Source organism: Rattus rattus, chromosome 3, assembly GCF_011064425.1.
Source record: "Rattus rattus isolate New Zealand chromosome 3, Rrattus_CSIRO_v1, whole genome shotgun sequence".
NCBI lineage: Eukaryota > Metazoa > Chordata > Mammalia > Rodentia > Muridae > Rattus > Rattus rattus.
In genome coordinates this window covers 65508143-65519365 of record NC_046156.1, presented here as the reverse complement: position 1 = coordinate 65519365, position 11223 = coordinate 65508143, and the positions used below count along the sequence as shown (strand labels likewise).

Sequence of the window (11223 nt, the reverse complement as noted above, 5' to 3'; positions counted from 1 at the left end):
GCTGAGTATGACTTTAAACTCACGATCCTTCTGGTTTCACCTCCCACGTGCTATGAATACAGGCACACACACCATAACACACACCAAGCACTTGTGATTCCCTCTGCAAACACCCAGAAGCTGACATCTAAGGATGCACTGGCCTCGTCTCTTCCTTTTGGGATTAGAGTTCATGGTCACCATGAGAGAGCATAGAGGCAAACAGGCAGGCTCAGCACTGGAGTAGTAGCCAAGAGCTTGATCCACAAGCACAAAGCAGAGAAGGAGCTATTGGGAATGACATGGGCTTTTGAAACCTCAAAGTGACACTGCTCCTCCATCAAGGCCATGGCTCCTAATCTTTCCCAACAGTTCCATCAACTGAGGGTCATGAATTTAAACATAAGAGCCTAGCACCATTGGTGTTCAAACTACTACAGGAGTTGCCGTAAAAATGTATTGGCCAACAGGATAGTGAGAATGCTCCTGTCTGTGGTAGTTTGAATAGGTTTGGCCCCCCACAGATTCATGTGCTTGAATGTTTGGCCCACAAGGAGTAGTACTATTAGTAGGTGTGACTTTGTTGGAGGAGGTGTCTCCTATGCTTAAGCTCTGGCCAGTGTGGAATTCCAGCCTCCTTCTGGCTGCTTGCAGAAGACAGTCCCCTTCTGCTGCCTGTGGATCGAGATGTGGAACTCTCAGTTCTTCCACCACCATGCCTGCCTGGATGCCGCCATGCTCCCTGCCATGATGATAAGGGACTGAACCTCTGAAACTGTAAGCCAGCCCCAATTAAATGTTTTCCTTGTAAGAGTTGCCTTGGTCATGTTGTCTCTTCACAGCAATTAAGACACTGTCCTAATATGGACCTCACACAAATGGCACACAGATGTGACTAGATAACTTCTTTGTTACAAAAGAACTTCTATTCTCTTGGCAGGGTCAGGGTAGTAGAATGATTCTCAGAATTCACCCATTGTATCTCTCTCTCTCTTTCTTTCCTTCTTTCTTTTTTAAAAGATTTATTTATTTGTTTTAGGTAACACTGCCAATGTCTTCAGACACACCAGAAGAGGGCATTGGATCCCATTGCAGATGGTTGTGAGCCACCATGTGGTTGCTGGGAACTGAACTCAGGACCTCTGAAAGAGCAGTTGGTGCTCTTAACCACTAAGCCAACCCTCCAGCCCTGCATCTCTGTTTCTGCTGGCATGTGTGGTACCCTTGAATCCTTTTAAGGATTCATTTCTGTGAGTGTGTGTGTGTGTGTGTGTGTGTGTGTGTGTGTGTGTGTGTGTGTGTGTTTACAGATACCAGCAGAGGCCACAGGTGTTGGGTCCCCAGGAGTTGAAGTTTGCAGGTAGCTGTGAATACCCAACATGGGTACTGGTAACTAGACTTGGATGCTCTGAAAGATTCCCCACTGTACTTTCTTTTTTTTAGTTAATTTTAAAGGTTTAATTCTCTCTCTCTCTCTCTCTCTCTCTCTCTCTCTCTCTCTCTCTCTCCTCCCCCCCGTGTGTGTGTGTGTGTGTGTGTGTGTGTGTGTGTGTGTGTGTGTGTGTGTGTGTGTGTGTTGCCTGGCTGTATTCATCTGCACTTCAGAAGTCAGGTGTTCTGGGAACTGAACCAGAAACAAACACTCTTAACCAGTTAGCTATCTCTTCTGCCCTCCCCAGTGTGTTTTCATTATTACATCCTTTATCCTAATTACGTTCTAGATGACAAGCAAATGGATATTCCGATAAGAGGAGGCAATATGAAATGCTCCCCTTGTTTTTGGGTGGCCGCAGAAGCCTACAACTGCTGGTGGAGACCGTGTTACTTGTGCAGCTGAGGTATTGCCTTCGGACCCCGTCTCGCCTCCTCTTTCCGGAGCAAGTCTACATGCTCCTCCAAGTTAAGGGTCGAGTCTTTTTTGTCCTGTGTTCCAAGTACGGAAGGCACTAGTCCTGGCACAATGTAGTGTGCAAGCAGTGTTGATTCCACTGAACTACAGAGCTCTGCAGAGCCTGAGTGTCCACGCCCCTGGGTAGTTGCCACGGAAACTGAGGCCTCGGGAAAGCTCAGGATTGGCTCCGGGAGGGACCCGAAACCGAGGTGAACTGCGGAAAGGAAACTTGCCTGAACTCAGTTTCCGTGGCAACTACCAAGGGGCGTGGCCACTGTCAGGACGTCTCTATGGTTTCTACATCCTAGAGGGACTTAAGTGCACTTCCTGGAAGATGGCGGCACCCAAGTCGGGTATGGCACGTGCTTCCACGGAGAGGACTGTACACTGATGGTAAGGAGCTTGCTTTCTCCAGGGGCGGGAGCCAAGGCCAAGATCCGAGAGTAGGTCCACCCTGCTGGCTCTGTGACTGCGGGGCTTGGATTTATAACAGGAGAAAAAGGCGGCGGCTGATCTTCTAGGCTGCAAACGGGTGGCTCTGGCCATCCCTGGAAACTGGCTGGAGAGGAGAGACAGCGTCTCACAGTGTACTTGCAGCCTTCACAGGTCAGGCTGCGTCTGCCCACTCCTGTCCATTGTAAGTGCGTTAAAAGCGATTCCTACTGTGTCACTCAGTTTAATCCAGAAACACTAAACGCATTCTCGCTGTAATTGGCAAGGGTACCTGGGAAATTACACAGTCTGCACTCATAAAAGAGGGAGCCGGGCATTGGTGGTGCATGCCTTCGAAGACAGCCTCGTATACATAGCTAGTTCCAGGACAACCAAAGCTGCACAAAGAAACCTGTTTCAAAAAACAAACGATGGGGGGTGGCGGGGAAGGCAGTAATGTGGGAGGATTTCTGAGAAAAGACTTTGACCTCATAGGTCTCTAGAAAAGTCTCAGCTCAAAAAGGGAGCTCTGGATCACATTTTGGGAACTGATAGAACTGATTATCTATTATCTATCTATCTATCTATCTACTATCTATCATCTATCATCTATCTGTATTTGAGACAGGCTTTTACAATGCCCCCTTTACTGGCCAGGAACTCAATATGTAGAAGGGGCTGACTTCCAACTCACTGAAATCTGCCAGTATTAAGGTTAAAGATGGGCTTCACCGTACAAGGCTGGAAGAACTGTTTTATGATTTTATTTTTTTTTTTTTTTTTTTTAGAGACAGGGTTTCTCAGTTTAATAGCTCTGGCTGTCCTGGAACTTGATTTGTAGACCAGGTTAGCCTTGAGCCCACAGAGAGTCATCCTCTGCCTTTATCCCCCTAATTCTAGGACTAAAAGTGTGTGACACTATGACTAGCTATTTAGTTTTTTAAAATTCATTTATTATTTAATGTGTACAAGTATTTTTGCCTGCTTGTATTATATGCATCCAGTGCATGCCAGATGCCAGTAAAAGGTATGGGGAAATATAAGCTTCCTTCTTCTTGCAGGGAACCAAACCCCTGTTCTCTGCAAAAGCAGTAAGTGCTCTTGACTATTAGTAATCTCTCCAGGCCTGAAAACTTGTTGTATACATCATATCAGTAACTTCATCACTATCCTGTGTATTAGCTTCATTGCTACATAACAAATTACAGACTTAGTGGCTTAGTTCAATAAATAAAGAAACTTAAAAAGAATTTTTGTGTGCAAGTGTTTTGCCTGCTTGTATGTCTGTGTGCCACATGTATGGCTGATTCCCTGTGGAGACTAGGAGAGGGTACCTAATCCCCTGGAACTGAAGGTTGTGAGTTGCCCTATGGGTGCTGGGAATCAAACCCAGGTCCTCTGGAAGAGTAGCCAGTGCTATTAACCACGGAGCCATCGCTCCAGCCCCTGGGGTGTGTTTGTTAATTTGTTTGAAGTGTGTATGTGAGCACGTGTATGTGTGTGTGTGTGTGTGTGTGTGTGTGTGTGTGTGTGTGTGTGTGTGTGTGGTGTGTGCATATTCGAGGCCAGAAGTCAACCTCAGAAATTACCCATCTGTGTTTTGGGACTGAACCTCTAACTGATTGGGCTGGGTTGGCTGGCCATCATGGGAATTACAAGTACACACCACCATGCCTGACTGTTTCCAGGTGCTTTTGAAGTCCTGTCCTAAAGTCATGACCACTTTTTATCTCCTGGTCTCTTTAGTTTTTGGAGGAGTTATGTTACCTTGGTGTTTTGTGTTCCTTGAGATTTGCACATCAGTGATTAGGTCATTGGTTGAATTTATTTAGTGGATGAGAGAGGTGGCTCAGTCATGAAGAGCACTTACCTGTCTTCCAGAGGACCTGCATTAGTTCCCAGCACGCCCATGGTAGCTCACAGCCATTTATAACATCCGTTCTGCAGCATGGAACAGCCTCTTCTGGCTTCTGAGGGCACCGTGTGCACATGGTACACTTACATGCAAGCAAAACGCTCATACAACCAAACTAATTTTTTTTTTTTTTAAGTTTTCAAAAACACCTTTACTCTTTCAGAAGTGTTTACAGCTGTTTTAGCAGCGCCAAGAGAAAGCCAGGCATTTGCACCCACTGAGGTGCTGTGAAGAAATTTGGCTACTTAGAATCAGGGCTAGTATTCAAATTTCCTGAATAGACAAGAAACCCAGGTCCTTTGTTTCCTCACTTTTAGATGAGGATGACACCTATTTGACGGGCCTGTCTTCTGAAGTATAATGAGGTAATAGTGTAGAACAGCCATCTTTGTTTACTTAGTGCTTAGTTAGCAGCCCCTTCCTATACTTGACCATTTCTAAACGGAAGCCTCTGAAAGCCTGGTAAGGCAGTAACATGGGTGGAAGGTTTGGCCAGTACAAATGTTGGCCCATAGGTGTAGACTAGGCTCTCTTAAGTACCAATCTCCAGCTCAAGTTACCAAACACCTCTTAGCTTTGTTCTCACAATGTAAACAGACTCTGCACACGGGCTTCCTGGTTTGAATTCTTCATACGTTAGTTGTGTGACTTAGTCTAGCAAGATATCCATGCTGTCCTATACTTTAATATGTGTGTGTGTGTGTGTGTGTGTGTGTGTGTGTGTCAGAGAGAGAGAGAGAGAGAGAGAGAGAGAGAGAGAGAGAGAGAGAGAGAATGAATATGAGCATGGGTATAGGTATGGGGGCAAAAGACAGCCCATGGAAGTCTCTCTTTCCACTAAGTAGGTCCCCAGGATTAAACATCGGCGTTGACAGGAAGCACTTTACCCACTGAGCCATCATTCTGGCTGTAGCTTCTTTTAGTCCAGGACTTGAGGCTAGTGTATGGTGCCACTGATTGAGGTTTTTCCACCTCAGTTAAAAAGGCTACCCTCACAGACCTGCACAGAGGCTCACTAATCTAGTCTGCAGGGGTAACTGGAGAGTTGCCATCTAGGTCATTCCTGCCATGTTGTCAGTAATACCAACCATCACACCACCTAAGCTATTTAAGGCTCAGCTTCCTTTGTCACCAGAGTAGGGTGAGTGCAAGATCGAGTTTTCACGTTATATACTGAAGCCACACACATAGGTATCAGTATCCATATTACCCTTCCTTCGTCCTGTGTTGTGTTGGGTGTTGGCTCCTTTGACCAGAGAGAGGACTCCCCAAAGAACAGCCTTCCTCCTGGTATCTCCCAGGACTCAAGAAAAAGAATTCAGTATCTGAAGAGATGGTTCAGTGGTTAGTAGCACTTACCGCCCTGGCAGAGGCCCTGGATTCAGTTGCTAGCATCCGAGTAGCATCTCACAATTGTAATTCCAGTTCCCGCATGCATGCGGTGCATACACATACACTTGGGCATACACACACACTTATTCTTCTGAAAGAAGAGTCTTACACAAGTAGCTTTAAGTGCTTTAGGCATAGACAGGTCTCACGTATCCCAAGCTCCTAGTCAACCTTGAACTGAGCCTTCTGCTGCCACTTCCCCAGAGCTGGAATTACAGGCATGCACTACCACACCTGCTTACACAGTGCCGGGGATTGAACCCAGGACCCACACATGCTAGGCAAGCACTCTACCTACTAAGGTATACTAAGATACAGCCCCAGCCCACACTCCTTTCCTTTTCACTCATTTATGGTCTCATAAAGCAGGGGCTGGCTTCAACCTTTCTACATAGTTGTAGACGATACGAACTTCTGATCCTCTTGCCTCCACATCCCAACTGTGGGGATTAACATGTGTGGGCCAGCATGCCTTGTTTTACATGATGCAGGGTTGAAGCCTGGGGCTTTGTGTGCTAGACTAGCGCCCTGCTGTCTAAGCTGCACCTCCAGTCCTTTCTTTCCCTCTTCAGAGGATGGTGCCACATTTTCCCTGCTGAGAACCTGAGGACAGAGCCTCTCCCTGCCATGAGTGTCACCCCAGAGGTGAAGAGTCGTGGGATGAAGTTTGCTGAAGAGCAGCTGCTGAAGCATGGGTGGACTCAAGGTGCTCTAGGGTCTCTTCCACATCCACCCAACTCCTCTCCTCTGCCCCGGGTCCCTTCAGCCAGAGGAGAGACTAGTAAAGAGAAGTCTTTAGAAGCATAAGTTTTCTGACCCATTAGATTAGGGAAGATGGGAGAAATTCTCATTTTGGATAATAAGGGACAATGAGGAGCAAATGGTTGGGCAGACTAGAGGAGACTGCAAAGAGAGACAGAAAAGATAGTTCTGGCTCAGACGGAGGCACTGAGCAGGGCTTGAAGGAATGGAGTGAGGTGGATTTCTGAAGGCACAGAGCATACCCCATGATCAGTATAAGGAATGGTACTTAGCCTGGGAAGGCTCACGGCAGGCCTCAAAATAAATCACTCTCCTCTGCAGGCAAAGGCCTGGGCCGGAAAGAGAATGGCATCACCCAGGCCCTCAAGGTGACACTGAAGCAAGATACCCATGGGGTAAGACTGGGAAGTGGTCAGAATGAATGGGAGAGGGCACCCATGAGGGCCAGTGGGCAGTGCTCAGATTGACTTCTACTTATCCATCTGGAGGTGGGACATGATCCTGCCAAGGAATTTACAGACCACTGGTGGAGTGATCTCTTCAACAAGACTGCCGCCAACTTGGTAGTGGACTCTGGCAAGGTATGAGCTTGTCAGGTATATTGAAGAAACCTGCAGGCCTGGGGTCGGGTAGGACAGTACAGCATGCCACTTTCTCACCAATATTTTCCAACAGGATGGAGTGCAGATAAGGCGCCTTTCCAAGGAGACCACCCAGCGCAGTCACTCAAAGCCCAGCTTGCTGTATCAGAAGTTTGTGAAGGTACTAGAGTGAGAGGTCCAGCTCTCCACTGCTCCCATCTCCCCTGGGTCCTGAGCAGTTGCCTTGTGTGTCCAACTAATTCTCAGGATATCCCAGTACATGCAGATCCTGTGTCCAACCTTGTTGTGCCCATGCCTTACCTGGAACTGAAGTGTTACGGTTCCATGGCCCATCCCATCTGCTGGGGAAGCAGCAGTGCGCAGTGGGAGGGAGGGCTGTCGTTTAGTTAGGAGCTGCTGGGATGGGGCATGTTGGTGTATAATTTTAAAGAGTCTGAAGCCAGGAGAGTCCTGTGAGGTTGCCTGGTTCATTCTTACTTCATATATGTGACCCAAAGAGTAAAGAGCCCCCAGCTGACTAGTATAGGCAAAAAGAAGAGAAGCCAGCAGTAAATGAGCACAGATTCTGTGCTCAGGGCTTCCCAAGTCATCTAGAAATCCTTCCCAGTTTCTACATCTTGACATCTACTCAGTTCTGCCCCTTTAAGAGCCTCTGCCTCTGTTCTCACTCTCCACCACAGTCAGCTAACCTACAAAGCATCCATAGGGGTCTCTCTGAAACACAAACTGTATTATGTAGTAAGGATTTTGGTCTCTTTGAAAAACAAATATTATGGAACTACGTTTTTACTTTAATCTCAGGTGTGGGATATGGGGGGCTGCTTCAGATTGCAGTCAGCAGCTGACTATGATTTGCCTCATGCTCTAGCAGGGGTGTGGTTTTGCCAGCAACAAGTAGTTTCTGGAATTCTGGGGATTTTTCAGAGTGTATATAAATGCTAGGCCCCAGAGGAAGGGTGTTGTGGGTTATTAGTTGTGGTTTGTTAAGAAATTAGATATCCTGTCAGTGAAGATCAAACTTACCTCAAGGAATTCCATGCCCTAATCAGTAAGAGGTAGACTAACAATAACTTTGCCTCCTTTTCTTCCTATCCTTTCCCCCGTCTCCCAGTGTTGGGGGGGTTGAAAGGATGGAAAAAGGGTGGAGAAGAGTGGAGGAAATTACCCACAAAGTAGCAAAAGACAGCTACCATATCATGATCCTTTTTGTTAGTTTTTGTTTTTCCACACAGATTCTGTGTAGATCAGGCTGGCCTCGAACTCAGATCTGCCTGCTTCTGCTTCATAAGTGCTGGGATTAAAGTCGTGCAACACCACCGTCCAGCTCCATCCTTTTTAATGAGACTGTCTTCTATGGCCCTCTATGTTTCAGGTCTCACTCACTTCTTTCTGGGTACACACTAGCCAGCAGGTCTTTTTTTCTCCTTTAAGAAGATGTGTTTTCCTCTGTCAGTTGTTCTTGCTTTACCTGCTAAACATTACTTGCTTTCAGATTGAGAGCACCCTCTAGAAACCACTCCCCAGACTCTGGCCTGAGTTATCTGTGAGACACAGCATTCATCACAACTGCCCATGTAGTTACCTATGGGCATTCTCTTTCTTTCTTTCATTTTGGTGTATCTAGATGAGTGAACATAGGTGTGGGAATGCTAGGTATCTTTTGGCCTCTACCTTATATACTGAGCTAGGGTCTCTTACTTGAATCCAGAGCTTGCTGATTTGTCTAGTTTAGCTACCAAGCTAGCTTGCTGAGACTGCAGGTGAGCAGCATGCCTGCTCAGCATGTGTGGGTGCTGGAGATCTGCACATAGGATCTCATGCCTGCACAGTGTTATTACCAGCTGAGCTACCTCCCCACCTGAGCCCATTTCAGCTCCATGGCCTGTAATAGGTTGAGTCCAGTTAAACAAGAATACTTTGATAGGGGCACTGTCTTTATTGTCAGTGGCACTTACTTCACTATGGAAACTCAGAGCACTTTTCCTGCTTGTTCTATAATCAGCCAGCTGTGAGTCAGAGAGACCCTGGCTGCTCTTAGTAACTATGGCCCATCATCCCCTGCCCCAATTAAAATGTGCAGGCTGCATGACTTTGCAAGTAATAATGGTGAGAGCTGTAAAATTCATGCCTTGGGCAGTGAATCCCTAGTGGTTTCAGAAATGGTATTACGTTGGCTTCATCCATCTCCATGATCCTTTTCTTCTAGACAGCCACACTAACCTCAGGTGAAGAGAAGCCTGACAGAGACTTGGAAAGCTGCAGTGATGTTGACAACCATGAACCCATACCCCCAAAGATGTGAGACTTTATTTTGGTACTGAGGACATGTGGGCGATGCTTTGGGATCTTAAGAGAATAAATATAAACCTAATGCCCTAATGCTTGACTGAGCTCTTGTCAGAGGAGAGTAGGTGCATGGTTGTGGAATTAGATTGTACTAATCCCTGTATTCTTAGCACTTCAAAAAGTGCCAGGTTTTGAATAATAGCAAAGATGAACATGAGAGAGAGAGAGAGAGAGAGAGAGAGAGAGAGAGAGAGAGAGAGAGAGAGACCAAGCCTTCTTCCATATCTGTGACTTGTCATTGTCATCTGCTCTTACAGTCTGACTGATGAGATGCTACTCAAAGCTTGTGAGGGGCGAACAGCACACAAGTAAGTTGTGGTCACCTTCTGGGTCTCCCATCTTTTCTGCCACTGCTTAAGGACAGCCTGTGCCACCTCTCAATTATTTTCACTCCAAGGGAATAATTGCTGGTGTTGACAAGTTCATGTTTGAAGCTAGGCAGCTCCCTCCCTCTGTTCCCAACTTTCCCTATAATACCCTTGTTGACTTGGACCCATCATCTGTCTTAGGGCTGCCCGGATTGGAATCACCATGAAGGCCAAGCTTGCTCGCCTGGAGGCCCAAGAGCAGGCCTTCCTGGCTCGGCTTAAAGGCTCAAAGGACGTGGGCACCTCTCAACCACTGACTGACAGTGAGCCCTCCCAAAAAAAGAAAAAGAGGAGGAAGCAGAAAGAGGAGGAAGAGGCTGCAACAACTGAAAAGAGTCTAGGTGAGGAGCTCCTGGAACACACTGACAAGAGCTTTAGGAAACGTAAGAAGAAAAAGAAGAAGAAGAAAGATGAGAGAGAGGGAACAGCTATAGGAAGTGAGGAGGAAGAGGCTGCAGGAGTGTGTGGGCCTGGAGAACTGAGCACAGAGCAATCTGATCAGTCTTCTAGGAAAAAGAAGAAAAGGAGGAGGCGGCACCATGAAGAAGAGGAAGAGATGGGAGTCTGTGATGAAGGAGGCAGAGATGTGACAGGCGGGCCAAAGGCAGTCAACAGTGGAGCAGATACAGATCCCTGGAGAAGCAGCAAGAAGCGACAAACATGTGAGGAGGACTTGGATACCCAAGATGAAGAAGATAAGGATGACCTAACAAAAAAAGAGAGAAAGGTCAGAAAAAAAGACAAAAAGAAAAGACAGCAGTGCTGTGAGGAGGTCTTGGATGTAAGCAACAAAGATGATGGCAGGACTTGGGAAGCAGAGGACGGAGGTGAGAGAAGTCAGCCACACCCAAAGGCGAAAGCCAAAAAAAAGAAGCGGAAGACGGACTGAGGGTCTAGAGCAGATCTCAGCTGACTCCCTCTCAGGGGTAGCTGGTTTGGGGCAGGGTTTCTGCACACTCCTCTGTAAGCAGCTCTGGAGAACCTGTCTGCCGAGGAGAGCCAAAGCATTCTATGCTAGCTGAGGGGTGGACATGGTCCCCCGTCCAAAAAATATAATCCTGGTGCCCGGCAACTTGGCCACCTAAAGGATGATGGGAAGAGGAATCAGGATGGAGGAATGTTTCAAGGAGTGCCTCTTCTAACAGTCTGAAAATGTAGATTTATATGAAATGTCTTGTTTTGGAGACAGGGATTCTCTAATGCAGCTCTGGCTTTCCAGAACTCAGAGGTCCATGTGCCTCTGCCTCATGGGTGCTTAGATCAGAGGCATGCACCATCACCCTGCAAACTGTTTTCATTTAAGCAACATGAACGCTTAACATACATTTCTATGTATTTATATGTATGGGTTGGGTTACCCTCCCAGACTGCCTGTTTCTAATCATGATTAAATGAGAACTTGGGCCCCAAGCTTATAGGTCATTACCAGCACAAGAAGGTCTGAACACAAATTAGATGGCACTTGGAGACTTGAAAAATTCTGTTAACCTCTGGGGGTCTTACTACAATGCTCAGCTGAATTAGTTCAGAGGCATC

The 11223-nt window shown here is 46.8% G+C and overlaps 1 protein-coding gene across 2 annotated transcripts; it reads left to right on the top strand.

The window, feature by feature from the left end:
* Nucleotides 1-737: 737 nt before the first annotated feature.
* On the top strand, nt 738-11097 carry Gpatch4 (G-patch domain containing 4). 2 transcript variants are annotated; one of them, XM_032898110.1, is made up of 9 exons: nt 738-756; nt 1701-2263; nt 6182-6315; nt 6693-6766; nt 6860-6952; nt 7047-7133; nt 9180-9271; nt 9577-9627; nt 9829-11097. In XM_032898110.1, exons 3-9 carry the CDS (start codon nt 6237-6239, stop codon nt 10574-10576), a joined length of 1224 nt encoding a protein of 407 aa, XP_032754001.1. In that variant the 5' UTR covers nt 738-756; nt 1701-2263; nt 6182-6236; the 3' UTR covers nt 10577-11097. The 2 variants fall into 2 exon arrangements, with proteins under 2 accessions (XP_032754001.1, XP_032754002.1); XM_032898111.1 differs by lacking the exons at nt 738-756; nt 1701-2263 and having other exon boundaries at nt 5937-6315.
* Nucleotides 11098-11223: the final 126 nt, after the last annotated feature.

Bases quoted from the DNA above. Each gene is read 5' to 3' on its own strand.
- Gpatch4 (XM_032898110.1), top strand. From the start codon at position 6,237: ATGAGTGTCACCCCAGAGGTGAAGAGTCGTGGGATGAAGTTTGCTGAA. The intron at 9,272-9,576 runs GTGAGACTTTAT...CTGCTCTTACAG, and splicing joins GAACCCATACCCCCAAAGAT to TCTGACTGATGAGATGCTAC. The intron at 9,628-9,828 runs GTAAGTTGTGGT...CATCTGTCTTAG, and splicing joins GAGGGGCGAACAGCACACAA to GGCTGCCCGGATTGGAATCA.